The sequence below is a fragment of the Mastigoproctus giganteus genome, chromosome 5, assembly GCF_048544385.1.
Source record: "Mastigoproctus giganteus isolate SK-2022 chromosome 5, ASM4854438v1, whole genome shotgun sequence".
NCBI lineage: Eukaryota > Metazoa > Arthropoda > Arachnida > Uropygi > Thelyphonidae > Mastigoproctus > Mastigoproctus giganteus.
In genome coordinates this window covers 64,971,886-64,991,235 of record NC_143579.1, presented here as the reverse complement: position 1 = coordinate 64,991,235, position 19,350 = coordinate 64,971,886, and the positions used below count along the sequence as shown (strand labels likewise).

General features: G+C 35.9%; 1 protein-coding gene across 7 annotated transcripts in view; it reads left to right on the top strand.

Annotated features, from left to right (window-relative positions):
• The window catches only part of LOC150085455 (uncharacterized), a 1,845,429-nt gene that overhangs the window by 861,184 nt on the left and 964,895 nt on the right, over positions 1-19,350 (top strand). For 6 of the 7 annotated variants that reach the window (XM_090374043.1, XM_090374041.1, XM_090374042.1 and 3 more), the window contains 2 exons: positions 7,290-7,748; positions 13,852-14,032. In XM_090374043.1, the coding sequence (XP_090230169.1) occupies positions 7,290-7,748; positions 13,852-14,032 (640 nt within the window). The remainder of the gene's footprint in view (positions 1-7,289; positions 7,749-13,851; positions 14,033-19,350) is intronic. The other variant, XM_090374039.1, reaches the window with a different exon arrangement.

Below are 19,350 nucleotides of genomic sequence, written 5' to 3'. Positions count from 1 at the left end.
AATAAATCTAAAAAATGTTCAATTTACGTTAAAAATTTGAAAAGACACATCTTGACCATTCATGCCCTTGTGTCTAAAATCCTTAAACAACAACTACACTCAGGGTAGTGGAGAATGAAAAGGACCTGGGGGTAATTGTGCAGTCAGTTATGAAGTTTTCTGAGCAGTGCAAAAAGGCTACAAGAGTAACCCATGGTTTTCTTGTCTATGATATTTAGGAATTTTGCCAGCTGGGATACAGGGTTGTACCCTTGTATAAGGCAGTGGTCAGGCCACACCTATTACTGTATACAGGACTGAATGCTTAATTGTAGGAAAGATGTAGAGCTGCTGGAATGAGTACAGAGAAGGGCAACGAGATTGGTGAGTGGAACAAAAAGGTTTTGTGTTATCAAGAAAGGCTTAAGTTATGCAAATTGTAGATTCTGGAGATTTGACATCTGCGAGGTGATCTGATTGAGGTGTATAAGGCCTTGAATAGATTGAGCAAGCTCAGTGTTAATGGGATTCTTCCTGTTGCTCAGATTACTAACCTGAGGTGGCATAAATTCAAATTGAAGAAAGACAGTTGTAGAATAGATGTGCAGAAATTCAGTTTTTGCTAGTGGGTGGTTGATAGTAGGAACAAACTTCCATCTGTTGTAGTGAAGTAAGTTCAAAGCAGAACTAGACAAACATTTGGAGTGAATGGATGGGTGAAATAGGGAGGTCGTTTTTTTTTTTTTTTTTTGAATGATTCTATATAAGCTTGCTTTCTTTCTTTATTATGCCCTAGTAATGCTGATGCTATGTATGTGCAGTATGAGATAAAAAGAAAAAAGTGAATTAAAATTACCTTAAAATATGAGACGTACATAAAATTCGAACTTTGTTTTTCTTGCTTAATTCATGGGTTACCAACTAATGATGTTAAAATATCTATTTGATCGTTTTTCTTCACCAATCCAACTTTCATGGGTCATATTTTGATATAAAAGTATGAGAAACTAAAATATCAGTTTAGTCGGAAATTTGTATCATAATAATGTTCTAGCATCCTAAATCCTTTATGGTTTGCTTCAGTGTGCTCAGGTTCTGACCCCAGCAGAATTCTCCATTCATTAAGCAATAGATGCAATAGATTAGCAATATTTAGGCTGTAAAATTCTAGTTTCTGAGAGTTTGCCAATTATCCTCTCACAGATAACTGTCTTTTCATTTTTGCTTCTTATTTCTTGAAATTTTGATATTAACTTGGCCATAGTGGCAGCAGCACCACCAATTGTAACAAAGGTTGTGGTATCTACTAAAACAGATCCCAGATTTTCTAGAAAAAAAAGTTTGGTTTGAATTCTGCTTGACGTTTACCATTGTTTGTCCTTTTAGTAATCGTTAGATGAAATGGTCATTATATAGAATCCTGAAGCTATAAGAAGCAGAGGCTAGTGAGAGAAATAAGGAAAGAAGAGTAAAAGTTTAAAGAGGTTAAAGAATTATTTGTTCTATTCTCAATCAGCAAACTAAGACATTAAGTCAGATATTACTGCTGCAAAGACAACTAAAACAGAAGTAACATCAAAGCCTACACCTAAGTTCTTGAATATGCTTTCTAACACTGAAAAATCCATTGGAAAGATGTCCCCCCACCACTTTACATGGAAAGGTGCTTAGAATGATTGGTAGGTTCTCTCGTCATTTAAGAGACTTTATTCTTGTGATCTCTTAATTGAAACCAAAAATGAAAGATACTTGCAGCAGCTTCTCCAGGCTGCTATTGGAGGAATATCAATTACTGTAGCACCACACAAAACACTGTTTCCTGTTTGTTTACATATCTAGTAGTTGACAGTCTAATAGAGTTACTTTATATATACCCAGTATGAGATTAACAAAAAAACCATGTGTGTACCCTGTACGCAAGAAAGATGTTTTATGTGAAAATATCTTTGACGAAAATCAGAATCGTTTTAAAATCGAACAGCTAGAACCGAAGTTATGAACGATGTAACGTTTTATTCTCACGCCCGTTACTTACTCTGCTGAATCAACGTTAATAACATTAGCATCATACTTCAGTCCAAAAAGTTTAGTATGAGCGATGTAATATTTTATGCACACATCTGCTACTTACTCTACTGAATCAATGTTTGGAAAAGGTTAGCGAAATCCAAGGTTAGCGAAAAGCCAATAGCCTAATTATCCATTTGATTCTAGCCATTTGAATTTGAATAGTATGATTGCAACAATACTAGTATTTGTATTGTTGCAATCCACATTTTGTTACATTCCATTGTTAGGTGCCACTATAGATGTTTTCACATCATTAATTTTCTGAGCAGTGAAAGGGACTGAATGCCACACTGCTGTAAGCTTTACGGTCAACGATGCTGAAGTCAAATGCAGAGTTTTGTAGAGAGTATTAAGCAAGCCAACCAAACAAAATAAAGATGGGGGTAGCAATGAGTGTGTGAGAACGACAGACTATAGAGATTGCATAAAAGACAAACAGAAAATCAAGCATTGGATTTAGTGGTGTCTTCAACCGGCAATGCTGCTGCTCCCTCTAACAATGATGTACCTGAAGTGAGTTTAATTATGTTCAGTGGAACATTTCTCCAACTGCAGAGCAGATGAGTTTAAATGATCAAGCTCCTTTTCCTTAGGCCAACTACTATTTACATAACAAAGTGCATCGAGAGTTTGAAAGGAGATTAATGAAAAATACTGCTTTGTATGCTACATTTGCAATCGTCTATGGTTCGAAAATGACACAAAGAAACCAGCTGCTACAGATGCACCATTGATATGCACTGCATTTCCCAATATTGACGTTGATGGGATCCTTGTGTGTAATAGCTGCAGAGGATCACTTAAGAACCGAAGTTGGATTTGTGACAGAGATACTTATTTCTCCTCACTTACCGTTCATGCCAATAAGGTGCCTGAGACACACATACAGACAACATTCTGGGCCAAGTGATCAATTGCCTACATTCTGGGCCAAGTGATCAATTGCCTGTTTCGGTCAAAACGATAGTCCATCGCTTGCCAAAGGAGATTGACTGAAACAGGCACATTGATCACTTGGCCCAGAATGCTATATTGTCCATATGCGTATCTCAGGCACCTTATTTGTGCATATAAAATGCAAGAAATATACAAGTGCAGGTATTTGATCAGGTTAGAAAAAAAGCGAGTGGTTAAAGTGTGGCTTCAATATTTTGTTGACATGCCTCCATCGATTGTACGAAATCAAAGTAGATCAGCCATTCTTTGATGACAGTCACATGGAAATATTAATTTGGCTAAATTTGACATAAGCAAAGCGTTTCCAATCGACGAAAGTCTCCTTGCTCAACTGCAAACCAATGATAAATATCTTAGAATTGCCCCTGGAGAAACTAATGTAACGTTGTAATGCAGAGCTTACTGTTTGATGAGCACACAAAGGAACTGTCCTTTCCCAGCTTTATCTTGGACAATTCAGAACTTTTGGAGAATTTGTGTGACTCCATGATGTTATAGCAATGAGCGAGCTCAGACAATCTGACCGACGGGGTGTTACTCCATGTCATCTCCTTTGCTTAGCAATGAAGGTAATGAGATTGAGAATGAGGGAATCTTTGATGATGATTTTCAAATACGTAGGTAAAGATACAGTTCTATCCAAAGTTCTATCCAAAGAACAGCTGTATCGAAAACAATTTTACCTTCCTAAAGACAATTCCAAACTCTACATACTACTGGGCTCGATGTAAGCGGGATTTATTCACCATGATTCGACAGCTCGGTAAACCTACAGTGTCCTTGACTCTGAGTGGCGATGAAATTAGTTGGCCGCGATTGCTTTAGCTGTTGTACAAGCTGTATAATATGGGGGTGAGATATTAGTAAGGGTGATGCAAGCAACATTGACTTTATGCAGAAGGTGACGCTAGTGAATGAAGACGCTGTAACTTGTGAAATATGCTTCAAGAAGATTCTGGATGTAATTATGAACATATTGTACTCGAACGGCCTGTTTCAGTCAATTTTATATGGTCAACTTTTTCAAGTGCATAGAATTTCAACAAATAACACTCCCAAAGATCTTCTGAGTGAGAACAAAGAAGAGGGCATTGTAATTATTGACAGCTTAGTGTTTGCCTCCACTACTGAGGCTTCAGAGAGCATCAAGTTAGACATACATTTACATGTTACAAGAAAATAACACCAGATAAATGACAGCCGTGTCGATTTGAAGCACCATTCATGCCTTATCGCACGAAAGGTGTTTCAAATCGACAAAATTGTGTTGACGTGATTTTGCGACACATAATTTGTCTTGCAAAATTGTTATTTCCAGTTTGTCAATCAAATCAAAAAACAGGAAATGACATCATTCGATGTCATGTTTGATGTGTTGTATTGGTTTTACTTTTTTTTTTTTCACGTCAAAAGAAAAAAAGTGAATTAAATGACCTTGAAAAATACTTAGTGCTTACAGTGGGATCTTCTCAAAGGAGAAAATCTGCTCTGGACTAGAATCCCATGGAGTAATAGCAGCTAGAAGAATATTTTGTGTGCATGGATGGAAATTTAGTTCCATTCAGAAACTCATCCTTACCTTAACTCTCAACTGTCACTATCATAGCCATTTATGTTTGTTGTGCGACAAGGCCATACATACCAAGTTCGGTTGAAGGTTTTAAATGTCACAAATATGGACATTTTCATATGGCCTGGAGTGGAGCTTTTGTCTCTGCTTGCTGTGATCCAAAGACTGTTAGAGTAACTCAGGCTTGCCTACAAACCCAAACTATATCAATTATTAAGGGGACCATCTGGTATATGCTGAGCATTCCAATGTTAGAAAGAGGGGGAAAAATCTAGAGATACAAAGCAGAGTTTAACATCTCATATTATGAAGTGAGAAAAGTGGTAAAGTCAATAACTAGCAAGAACCCTGTGTATGCTCAGAAGGTTGCAGAGAAGTGTCCCATTGGAACACAGACTGAAATGACCTTTCTGTCTGAAAAGGCTTTAAGCCCTTACATGCCAACCTGAACTTGTCTGAAAGGGTATTAGCAGAGTGGGATCTCCTTAATGTATCTGAGGAAGAGATAGTTGAAAGAACTATACAATCAAAATGTATTACATGATAAAAAGATAATCATCAAGAAAGATGAAATACTTACTCCTACTAGGATAATCATTCTTATTTAAAACACCTAATCTGCAATCAACCATAAAAGCTACATATCGAAGTTGAGAACTTCGACCTTATATTCTCGACCCAGTCTGGTGTTTTAAATACCAAAAATTTCGGTATTCGTAAATGGTCTACCAAGGTGTAAACACATGTGCCTCTTGTGGTTCAGAAGAACATATTTATGCAGATTGTTCTACTGAAATAATGCTGCCCAAACTCTCACAGAAATCATTCAGCACACTCAAAGAAGTGCATCCAGTGGTGGAGATTGAGGGAGAAGAAAATTCAAAAGTACAAGGTGCCATACCAAAGAAACAGTTTTTAGTGTCTATAATACCATCCCCTATATCTCAACTGCACAAAAGCAATGCTTCATAACAATACAGACTGATTGTTTGGTTTCCCCTCAAGCATAAGCATTTAAATACCTGACTGGGCAAGATGTGTCCTCTTCTCACTAGAAGAATAATCTATCCAACAGCATGCAACTCATTCAGTAAATACGCCATTAACAATGCAACCAGAGGATGATCTAGTTCTTGATATTCACACAGAGGAGGACATGGACATTGGCTGCTGCTCATTTCAATAGAAGCCTAGAATCACTTTCACCTTTGCCTCCGGCTACTGTTAATGTATTAATCTGTGAATCCCCACAAGCTAGCAGTTTTCCAACCCACCTAACACTGCCTCGATCGCTTCAGCAAATATTCTTGAATTCTTTCTATTTAAGTGTGTATCCCATTCCTGTAAAAGCAATCTCCCCTGTTAACAATCTTATTTTGCAGTTGTCTTACTTCTTGGAATTTCAAGGGACATAACACCCTTTGAAGTAGTACTGTCATTAATGGGAGGAGATGTGGCATAGAGCATATGCTAACTGACAATGATCTCTCCTTTCGAAATCTGGGAACTAACACCTTCTTCCTCATGCCTACCCATGCATTTTCTTCAAATGATTTATCTATCAGCTACCCTTCTCTCTTTCATTCACTTATTTTGGTGGTGGAGGAGAACCAGCACGAAAGTGATCACTTCTCTGTGATAACTACCCCAATTAGTAGGAGACCACGGCTACCTTTTAGGTTACCATAGTAGAAGATTGACATTTGCTTTCCTTAAATTAGCAAATCTCATGTAACTTGAATGTGCTGATTAGTTTTTGCACCACATATTCCTAAGCAACAACAACTAGTTGGGGTGGTACCAGTAGTTCAGGTCCATGGAGACCTGGCCTTACAGCTGAAGTAATTCTGTTGGGGTACACAATTGTCTACTTGTTCTTTGCTTTATCATCCATTTATAACCTGCTATATTTACAGGACAAAAGTAGTAGTCGTTAATGTGATCCCAAGGTTCCCTCCATACCATAGGAATTGCAAATGTTATTTCCTTTCACTCGTAGATGGCACACTTTATGGATGGATGCAACTTTTACCTTGGTTACCTAATTTAATTCCAAAATATGTGGCGTATACATTTTTCACATATGGTTTTATGTCCTGCCTTGTTTTGCCACAACAATATTACCTCATGTCAAAAAATATATTTGGATTGTTCACTCAACCATGAGTTTCCATTGTCAAAGACACAGAATATTAAAATCAGTTTATAAGCAGATACTAGTTGGCATGACTGTACATGGAAGAAACACTTTGCAGGTTTCGACATGTCTAAACACCTCTGGGCACTTATATATCTTTTGGTTACAAAGAAAGATATATTCATATGTTTTATATATGGAATGTATTTCTAAGAAAACAATTCTTTCTGTTTGTAAAAAAGCTGTATGAGATAGGTAAAGATGTTTTAGATTTTTAGAATTAGCACTAAAATTACACTTAGAAACACTATAAATTTTGGAAGCAACAAAAAACAATGCATACCAGTATAATGGTTTCCCCACATCCCACAAAAAAGTGGTACTTTCCATTAAAAACATTAAGATGTGAACATGGAAGAAACACTTTGCAGGTTTATATAGCTACCAAACTTGCTGGTTTCTTTGAATTGACTAGACTTTTTAATAAAAGAATAGATTAGTTAATAGCAGAAAGGTTAAAAAATGTTTTTCTTTTGTTAATTAAAATGAAATTAACATTTCGTTTTTATTTTTCAGATTTCTCTTTTACTGAAGAGTTTTGAATCAATGATTTTGCAGTTTGAGGAGTGGGTTGGAGTAACACTTGAAAAAATTGAAGGGAGAGATACATCCCAAGCAGATGTTGATGGATTTGCTTCTGTTATTGAATATACTATGAATCAGTGTAATTCCAAAAAAGATGATTATGAGGAGATGATGAAGAAAGGAAAAAGTCTAATATCTAGAAAAGATGTTACAGATGTTTCAAATGTAAGAGATAAACTTAAGACTTTAGAGCAACACTGGAAGAATATGGTTGATATTTTAACAGAAAAGCAGAGACAAAATAAAGCATGTTCAGAACAACTTACTTCCTATGAAACTCTTCGAATTAAGGTGCTAGAACTGCTTACTAGAATGGAAACAAGAGTTGAAAATCTTGAACCTGTAGCTGTTGATAAAGAAATACTCAAGAGTCAATTATTGGAAGTCAAGGTGAAAATTAGTATAGTTTGAAATTTAGATATTTTCAGAAATTATTATTTTTTGAATCTGTTAATTACTGTTGATATTTTTATACAGAGCTACCACTCAAAGGAACATTCCCTTACTAGTTTTTTGTAAATGTAGTGGGAAATAAGTACTCATTCTATTTCTAAAATATCATTGTTTTTGGTGCCATTTGGCTAGACACCTCTCTTCTGCCTCACTCTCTCTCTGGAAATTATCTAGTTGGAATTTATATTAAGGTCTTGTTTGAAAAAAATAAAAATTAAATTAATAAATAAATAAAAATAAAAAAACCCCATCAACATCCCAGAAATGTGGCCATCAAAATTTATTGTGCTTCTGGTGATATTATATGTTATGCAAGAAACATATGCATGAAAACAAAATAGATTTATTTCAGTACTCTCTTCTTAGTATAATAAAAGAGTAGAGCATTTGAGGAATATTACATAACAGCATTAAAGTATTATAGTTCTTTCACTTCACAAATATAGTCCAGATAAGACACAGTACAGATTAATAGTGCATAAACTGATAATAAAAGACAATTCTCTGTGTTGCAAAAGCTTTAAAATTTGAAATGCATGTGGCTTTGATGAAGATCCATTAGAAATATGAGGGTGAATTGGAATGTAATGTCTGCAATATTTTAGTTTTAAAAGTTGGTAAGATACAGAAACGAAATTAAGTGTAGTTAGAGACATATGTAATCTATTTCTCAGCATAATTAATTAAGTTATTTCTAATTAAGTTATTATTAAGCATAATTAAGATATTATTTATTATTATTATTTATTGTTATTATTTATTAGAAAGTATTATTTAAGAGAATATTATAGTTCTAATAGAAAGCAACCTCAAGAAGTTGAGGTTGCTTTCTCCTTCTGGCATTTTCCATTGCTTATAAGAGAAGACATTGACAGCAGTGACTGCTTTTTGTGGACAACCAGGCCAGCCATCATCGTGCATGTTGCTTCTCCATTCCTTAAACAGACAATACCACATTTTTTTGCTGACATTGGTACTTCACCATACACAGTTATGATTTCTTTAGATTTTTTTTTCTTTTAATCCATAATGAATGAATGTTACATCTCTTCTTTTGTGTATGTGTCTATGCAGTTGGCCCTTTTTAATTAGCCAGTCACATAGGTTCTACACACTCGCTTCTGAGGAAGACGGCAAGATCAGTTTTTTGCCACATATCATTCATAAATGTTCAAAGTTAATATTTCTGTACTACATCCAGTTTCAATTTTTTTTTTTTTTTATCGTATGATGTGAGCAATACACGAAGGAACCAGTTTCTTCCTGTAGCGTGGCCATGAGATCCAATCGGATAGTGCAGCACCATCATGATATCCAAGCCCGAGGCGGAATTCGAATCTGCAACCTTTGGGTTGCTAGGCAGGTACTTTACCCACTCGGCTAGCCCAGTCGGCCCAGTTTCAATTATCCCAATGATTTTCATAGCATTGGAGATCATACTTTCTGATTTGGACTCTTATAATTGGATTGTTGAATAAATTAGTTCAGAATTAAAGAGGATTGGAGAAAATAAATTCCCAGTTATCCATATACAGATTATCTGAATTTCAATTTATCCCATATATCATATATGATCACTGTGCTGTTTTTTTCTTTTAATTTTCACTACTTAAATTTACTGAAGGTTTAGTAGTAGCACATTGTTCCTAAACACAATGAAACATTTATTTCTCTTTTGCACTCTGTTTTGTTTCTAACATTCACCAATATTTTTAAGTTTTATGATTCATTCAAAAAATAAATGGTAAGAAGATTATCATTACATAATTGTTTTTTTTTTTAATTATTATTGTTAGAGAGATTTATTGAATCTTTCTGAGTCTGTGCATTATCACTAATATTCGTGATCTCTTGGTTGCACCATTGCCATTTATAGCACATTTTATGATTTCTTCCAAGCGAGTGGAAATTGCTTTCTGCTATTAGTTACTGGGATATCTGATGAGTTGTACTCACAGCTGTCAGTTCCCCAGATTTACAATGGAAAATCCATCTTTTTTTGCTGAATTTGACCCCTTCTCTTTCTCTGTTGCACTCTCTCTCTCTCTCTCTCTCTCTCTCTCTCTCTCTCTCTCTCTCTCTCTCTCTCTCTCTCTCTCTCTCTCTCTCTCTCTCTCTGTATTTCAAGAGAGAGAGAGTTGGTGAACAACAGTTTGTCTTTTTTCTAAAAATTACTTTCTCTTTTTTTTTTTACAAAAAAAAGCAAAGACTAATTAAATTTTAAATTAAAAAAAATTAAAAAATTCTTTTGTTCTATTTTCTTTAATGAGTTAGCCATTAGTTGTGCTAGTGTATGTTTAAAAATAGAAACGTGAAATAATAGTGTTGTTCTCTGTAATTTGTGATTATATGCACCATATCAGTAATATTACATATTACTGATATGGTGCAATGTTAATTAATAGTTTCTTTTAGTGAAATGTCAAAGAAATATGATGTAAAATTTCAGAAGACATGAACTATTCAGAAGATGCAAGATTTTCAGCTTATTGTAAAATTTGAAAAAGCTAACAGAATGGATGAAAATGAAAACATTTGCCTTGTGTACTGTATATTGACATAATTTTTCAATTTCAAGAAATTGAAATGTGAGGAAAGCAACATAATCAGAGATTTGTAAATAGAAAAAGAAATAAGTATAGGATTTCATAGTGTGACAGTGCTATTGTGCATGCTGAACATTTATTTGCATTTTTGGTCAGAGAACGTGATCTTCCTGAGTTAAACTAATCATGCAGATGTATTGTTTAGAAATATGTTTCCTGATAATGAAATGGCAAAAAAAAAAAAAAAAAAAAAAAACAGTTAGGAAAGAACAAAAGAATGGGTATTGTTAGTAATATTGTATGTATAGGGAAAGAAGAGGTAACAATGGGTCTGAAAAATGGGGCTGCTTTCAATGATACAGGTGCAGTAATCAGAGTGATCTCAGACAGTTTTTAAATTCTATACAATGGGATCAAACTATGGTGTTACCAACAACAACAAATTCTAAATGGGAAGCCTTCAGGGACTTCATTTTGGAGGCTACTAGGCTTTTTGTCCCAACTAAGAAATACTGTACAAGATTTAGGCCTAAATGGATGTCAGATGAATTAATGAGGCTAGTGACAGAGAAGAAAAATGCTTGGGATGAATATAAATTATCAGGTGACACAGATGACTATGGTATATATAAGCTGGTCTGTAATCAAGTAACAAAGGTGGTTAGGCAAGCGAAGGCAGATTATGAGAAATCTTTGGCAAAGGATGCAAAGAAAAAAAGCAAAAACATCTTTACTTATGTACACTCTAGAAGCAAGGGAGTAAATTGCATTGTTCCACTTGATATCAATGAGTCAATTGTTGATGAACCTGCTGAGGTAGCTGACAAATTGAATGAGTATTTTCCCTCTACATTCACACATGAGGAAGTCTGTAGAGAAAGGCCCCGAGTGCCAAGCGATAGTGACAAGCGATTTTCTTACTGTGATTTATAGTGTGCTCTTTAAAGTGATAGTTTTGATTCTTTTCTAGTGTGCTTATTCCTTTGTTTACTTTAAGTGGTTCTGCACTTTAGAGGTCAAAAGTAAGAACCAAGAAAGGAAATCCACCTTTCTTTTCTTAGTCTTTTTATATTTATTATTAACCAATTCAATAATGCGTTTAGGGCTAAAGCCTCAGGCTGTGAGAAAGTCTAGACTATGTATAAGTTAAGTGCAAATGCATCATTAATACACAGTCAATTCTAAATTAGCAAAATATTTGCAAAGGTGGCATTGTTTTAAGTTATATCTCATATTGTGAATACCTTCACAATGAGTTGCCATGATAGTGCATTTGCACTTAACTTATACATAACCAACTCTACTAATTTAAACAACCGCTTGGTCGCTGGTGGCACTACTCCTGCCTCCACGTGGTGGGGCTGGTAACCTGGGGGATAAACTATCCCTCAGGGCTAAAAGGAGTAGAGATGGAAACAAATGACTTTCCATGTTTAGAGCCAAAGAGCTCTCAACTAAATGACAATCATGACACTGACCATGACTTCTCTCTCTCGAAGAGAATGAAAAAAAAAAAAAAAAAAACATTGGCAGACAGGAATTACCAGCATTCCTGATAATACATTCTCTTTCAACACAACCTGTGAGCAAGCTCTCCCCCTTCATCATTCAGAGATGCCTTGAACATGCCGCAGGTTTACCAAAAATGGTGAAACGTCTCCAATCTGGAGATTTATTAATAGAGACCACCAATTCTCGACAATCTGAACTATTATTAAGCCTGACATCCTTGAGTGGAATCCCAGTTCAAATCACACCATATACCACCCTCAATTCTTCAAAGGGAGTGATCACTGATTGGGATCTATTGAATGTTCCTGAAGACGAAATAGTCCAGGAATTTAAAGAACAAAAAGTCACTCAGGCAAAAAGGATCATGATCCGAAAAGATGGCAGTTTTGTTCCTACCTGGAGTATAATTTTAACTTTCAGTTCTCCAAACCTACCAGCTTCAGTAAAGGCAGGATATTTAAACTGTCACGTTCGGCCATAAAGCCCCAACCCCCTAAGATGTTTTAAATGCCAGAAATTCAACCATTCTCAGACAGCATGTGGTGGAGACGTGACATGTGCAAACTTTGGGTGCAAAACTCATACACAAACAGAATGTAAGGCTTCAACCCCTCAGTGTCCAAATTGCAAGTGCAACCATCCGGCATATTCCAAAAACTGCTACCTCTGGAGGTTGGGGAAAAAAATACAAAAGTATAAAATTGAAAATAAAGTTTCCTGCCAAGAGGCAAGAAAACGAGTAAAATTAAGTATGCCAAAATGCACCTATGCTTCTGCTACTTACAGTCACAAAGCAGTAGCATGTCAGACGGACGTGTCCATTCCTCCAGACACATCGATCTCGGACTGGGCTCGATGAGTTCTCTTGGTCCAGCATCCATCTCCACCAAACGTAGTAGACCAATGCAGTAATACACCACTGATAGTTCCATCCCAGAGAGTTCCCCGTTGCACGGGGAACTCTCTGGGATGAAATTGCAGAAATCTGATCCTGTTGAGGTGAAGCAATCTGCTCTATCAAGCATAGACACAGATGATACCACCAACTCAGAAGATCTGCTTTGAAATACATGCAGATGATGATATGGAAGAAGGCAATGACTCAAGGTGCCCAAATTTTTCAAGAAAAGAAAAATCAAAACCTGACAGATATAAACAAGCCACTCACAAAAAGCAGACAGACTCCTCTTCTGCTCACAAAACCAAATAATGGAACTAATCGTACAATGGAATTGTAGAGGTTTTTGCAGCAATATTGATGATATCTAATGAAATAATTCACCATTACAATCTTGCTGCCATATGCTTGCAAGAAATGAATCTAACAACAAAAATATCCATTTCAGTCAAAAACTATATCTTCAGAAAAGATCGACCTGAAACTGAGAGCCCCCATGGAGGAGTAGCTATACTAGTGGAATCATGAGTCCCCTCCAGGCACATTCCATTGCAAACACCATTAGAAGCTGTTGCTACCCATTTAGTAATTGGTATTACATAAGCAACAGACTAACACAATGAAGTATGAATCAGGTTAAAAGGAACAATTTAAATCCAAAGTAAACACCTCTGAAACACATCACATCATATGAATTGGCACATTATGACCTGCATAGTTCATGCACCACTAAACCTCAGTACAAACAAACAAACTTACTATTTCTAACATTCGTGGTCTTTGCTGTATATATCATCTTCATAATGTGAATGCTTGATATTTCTTTGCATTTTTTTGCATTGCAAAAAAATGCAAAGAAATCATGTTATATAAACTTCATATGTTATATAAACTAAATTACAGTGCAAATTTATTTGCATTGTAATTTAGTTTATATAACATATGAAGTAAATTAGTACAACTTTTTATGAACTTTAGTAAAAATGAACTTATGTTTTGAATATGGTAACTAATACTATCTACATTCTATCTTAATTCCTCTTTCTTTTAAAAACACTGACTACTGGATATTTTATTTCTTTAGGCTCTAATTAAAGAACATGGTGATTCTTCTCCAACTATTGATAAAATTAACGAACTAGGTAATACTTATGACCTAATGATAAGGGGAGACAGTCCACGACGCAAAGTTACCAGTCCAACAAAGAAATTTTATGGTACACCATCAAGTCCTACTCGAAAATCTCCACCCAGTGAGTACACAGGTAGTATTATGCTTTGGTGGCAGTTTGCCTTTTTTTCTCTTCTTTTTTGCTTATTTTCTTTAAGGTGATCTATCTGAAATAATACTGGTCTAATATTCAGCATTGCTAAACTAACATCTTATAGATAAATAAAATTAATATAATAATGATAATAATAATATCTGTTATTTGCACATCTCATTATAATTTTAGAAGCTTATAAAAATTTTCACTTCTAAATCTCTTAAAAAATCATAACTTAGATAAGATTAAAATTCTGCCAATTTGAAGAAGTGGATTTTAAATGAAAGCTTGAATGAAGATTCAAATTTTTTTGTATCAAGGAAAAAAACAGAGCTGTGATTCTACTCATTTTCCACATCACTAACCACACGAACAGCCTTCATATGAACATTGGTTTCACAATTAAACAAGAAGATAATGATGCCATTCATTTCTCAGCATGTGCATAACCAAGAGTGATAATTTTCAGGTTCATCTTGGTCCTGGTTATATTTCTCATTATGGATTTAACCATCCTCAAAAATGTATGCCATATGAGCCATGACTGCTAAGGCCCTCAATACTCCTGGATCTATCGTCAAAAAAAAAAAAAAAATTCCCACAGTGGAAGGTTTATCTATCACAGTTCTTCTCAATATAAACATTTTTGTGTCCTTTTTTTTTTCTCTCAGATTCCCACCTGAGTTTCCTTACAACCCCTTTTCCCGTATGAAGAATCAGTGACTGCAATGCAAAGCAACCAAGAAAATTTAACATTTTTCAAGTTCTATGAAGCTGTAAATCCTGTTTTTTATTACAGTATCCTCCTCCTATCCATCCATGACCACAATAGGGTGCCCGGTATACTTTATTAATGTGTGCATAATGGTGATATGACATAGGTAGCCATGCAGGAGGTTCATTTATTTCATTTTAGAGAATATCGAAGACATCAGAAATTCTTATCAAGATAAATCTTCTAACATATGGCACTCAGTCTCAAGATCCAGAAATCAATGTGGATTCAACCAGAGGTGTATTGTAAAAAAAAATTACTACCGGAACACTTGTCGATTAACTACAGATAGTTACCTACGCTTTTTTCATTTTCAAAAATAAATAAGTCAAAGATTAGAATATTTGTTCGGTATTTATTTATAACAATTAAATAAAAAATTTCAAAAGTAAAAAACAGAGAAAAAATTTAAAAAATCAGAAAAGAAAAAAATGCAAACAAAAACTCCAAAATAATATAAAAAATACTGTTCAGAAGAATCATAGAAATTCTCATACAGGATCGATTACGTATTCTTTTGTGACTTCCCTTTTTGTTTGTTGGTCCACAGCAGAAAGATGAGACTGCAACCAAGTTTCGACTTAAAAATTTGTATTCCATAATTCTAATGATGGATGATCACGCCACATCGACTGTACAGTAACTGAATCAGACTTCAGACTCATGGTTCATAGAACAACCAGTTCTAGCATTAAGCTAATGGCAAATCAAAATGCAGTGTTCACATGTATCACAGTATATCTCATTCGTTGGATCTCTTTATCTCACACATTGTACTTTTAATTTATGTCCTCCATGTGTTCAGTCTGAGCAAAAGGCTCGTGGCAGAGAGGAAAAATGTGTGGGATGCATATAAATTATCAGACAATACATAAGCCTATGGCAGATATAAAATAGTCTGTAATCAAGTCACAAAGGAGGTTAGGCAGGTGAAGGCAGATTAGTATTAGTAATGGCCGCATGGTGCAAGAAAGCCTATGGCTTATGCTGCACCAGCCAAAAAAAAAAAAAAAATCCGAACAAAACAATGATAAAAGCAAAAAAATAAAATAAATAATAATAATTAATAAAAAAAAAAAAGGAAATTAAACCTATCATCCTATGCACTTCCCTTACCCGAAAGTACTACCCAGATGACCTTTGAATTTCCCCAAATTGTCGTCCTCTACCACCCATGAAGGCAATTTATTCCAGTAATTTATAACTCGCTGACTAAAATAAAACTTCCTGCAGTCCAATCTAAACATTTCCCCCCGTAACTTGAATTTATGTCCCCTAGTTCTAGCATCATTTATAATCTTGAAAATTTTGTCCTCATTCATTTTACTGATGCCTCTCAGAACCTTAAACACCTCAATCAAATCTCCTCTAAGGTGTCTAGTATCCAAACTCTGCAACCCACATATTCGAAGTCTTTCTTCATAAGGACGCCCTTTTGCCGATCTCACCAGGCTAGTTACCCTTCTTTGCACCCTTTCAAGAAGCTCGATGTCTTTCTTTAGGTGCGGTCTCCATACTTGAACACAGTATTCCAAGTGTGGTCTAACATAAGCCTTATATAATGGGATTATCACGTCCATATCTCTACTTGGAAAAGTTCGATAGATCATCGATAGGACACCATGGGCCTTCCTTGCAACCTATTTACAATGCTCAGAGAATTTCATGTCTGACCGTATCGTAACACCCAAGTCCCTTTCCTCCAGTACTGGGTTTAGTTGAACTCCACCAAGTGAATAAGTTATTTTGGGATTACTGTTTCCCAGGTGTAACACCTTACACTTTGTTGGATTAAAGCATAGCTGCCATTTTTCTGACCATTCCTGAAGTCTATCTAGGTCTCTCTGAAGAAGCTCAGCTTGACAGTGATCATTAACTACTCTACCAATTTTAACATCATCTGCAAATTTAGACATCACGCCCTCTATCCCTTCATCAATGTCGTTTATGAAAATTAAAAACAACAGTGGTCCTAATACTGATCCTTGGGGAACCTCACTTCTTACATCAACCCAATCTGAGGAATAGCCATTTATCACAACCCTCTGCCTCCTGCCCTGAAGCCATACTTCTATCCATCTAAGGATTTTCCCAGTGATTCCAACTTGTTCCAGCTTATAAAGCAACTGCTCATGTGGGACTGAGTCAAAAGCTTTGCTGAAATCTAAATAAACAATGTCGAAATTATTCCCTAAATCCAACTCGTGAGTGACCCTTTCAAAATAGCGAACCAGATTTGTTAAACATGATTTTTCTTTACAAAACCATGCTGAGTATCCTTGAGAATTTCAATTCGATCCTGAATTCCACCCTTGATCATTGCCTCCATGATTTTTCCCTACTACTGAAGTCAGACTGACAGGTCGATAATTTACAACTTCACTTTTAGAGCCACCCTTATGTATGGGAGATACATTTGCACTTTTCCAATCCAAGGGAATTTCCCCAGAGTCTAGTGATGCTCGCATAATTAGCCTCAATGGTTCAATGCACTCGCTTGCCACCTCCCTTAAGATTATAGGGTATATTCCATCAAGTCCAGGAGCCTTACTGGTCTGTAGGCTCGAAAGTTTTTTTCATTAAATAATCTTGCGAAATTTCAATATCATTAATTACATATTTTTTAACTTCGCTCCCACAATTTCCCTTTGCCACAAAAGGCTTTTCATTTGTAAATATCGATGCAAAATAACTGTTGAGTTCATCTGCAACAGCAGCTGGTGTATTTAATACTATCCCCTTTCCCTTACCTAAAGGTCTGATCTGGTTTGTCCTGCCCTTCTTGGCATTTATTTATGTGAAGAATACTTTATCCCCCCTCTTTGCTCTGTTTGCGAGTGATTTCTCATAAACTGCCTTTGCCTGTCGAACCTTTTCTGTGGCTCTATTACACATCGCCTTGTAGCTGTTATAGGCTTCAGTACTTTTTATTGCTCTGTAACCTTTCCATGCCACCTTTTTCTGCTCAAGGAATGTGGCAACTTCACTATTTATCCAACTTGGAACCCTCCTCGTGGAGTATTTTTTTAATGGTATATACGCATTCAAGGCATCTGTGATTAATGTTTTAAAAGCATACCACAGTTCAAATGTATTCATTTTCTGCACGATATCTACCCAGTTAATAGAGGCCATGTAGTACCCTAAGGCATCGTAATTTCCTTTTCTGAAATTAAAACCCATTCCTTTTACTTCTGCTACCTCTCTCGTCATCATCATCCACCGTAGAACTCCGTGATCACTTCCTGCTACTTGTTCCTCGAAAGTCGCCCTGTTATGTCATCTGATTCATGTGTGATGATGAGGTCTAGGATATTCTTTTCTCTAGTACTTTCCCTGACATGTTGATACAAATAACAGTCATCTAGTTGATTTAAAAATTTTGTTCCCCATTTCGAGTTTCCTTCCCATTTACTCCAATCAATTAGAGGCAAATTGAAATCACCCATAATAAGGCATTGACGCTTACTTGCCCATTCCATTTGCATGTAGAGGCTTTTGTCATAATCTTCACAATCACCTGGTCTGTAGATTACTCCTACTTGCATTATACCTTTGTTTCCAACTATCTCACACCATACAGACTCTACACTAGCATGTGAAATGTCTGAATCCGGGAAAGCTATCATCACACTCAGGCTGCTTCTGATAAGAAGCATTACCCCACCACCCCTTCTATCTACCCTATCCTTCCTAAATACATTATACAAGCCGTACTTAAACTCATCATTCTCAATTTCCGGGTGGCACCACGTCTCTGTAAGCCCTATTATGTCCGCGTTACTTGTTTTAACCAGCAGTTCGAATTCACTCATTTTATTGACGACACTTCTAACGTTACTGTATAAACAATTAAGATTTACTGTTCTTGTATATTTAACAACCCTTGAAGTTTTTTAGGCTCCCTTCCCTGATATTAGCTACCCACTCACGTGAAACGTTTCTGCCCCCAGAACATCTAGATAATACGTCCAATTGGGGTAACAGATAAGAACTCTTAAGGTATGTGCAAGAGTTACTTTGTCCCATATTATCAGATAAATGCATGTCAGTGTTACCCACATCCCCCCTAACTAGCAGTTTCCCTGAACCTTTAAGATATCCTCAATAATACTGGCAAAACCTTTTGCACCACCTTTGTTTAAGTGTATCCCGTCTCTACAAAACAAATTCCTTCTACCTACAAGTGTGGGCCATGCTGATAGAAATTTCCCCCCTAAAGCCTTGCAGATTCGTTCAAGTCTTGAGTTAATCCACAAGGCTCTTAACATATAATCCCTCCTATTGTGTCTGGGCAGGATTGCAGACACATAGACATTGTGGCCTAGCTCGCGGCATTTCCTCAGCATGGTCCTGTATTTTTCCAACAAATCATCAGATTGTGTACGTTCAATGTCATTAGTCCCCACATGAATAATAATATTCTCTTTACCCCTTTTAAAATCTGACAATCTGTTGGTGACATCATCAATAGTTGCTCCCGGCAGACATACTGGTGCACTCCTTGCATCGATCACAAAGAAAAGAATCCCCAGGTGAG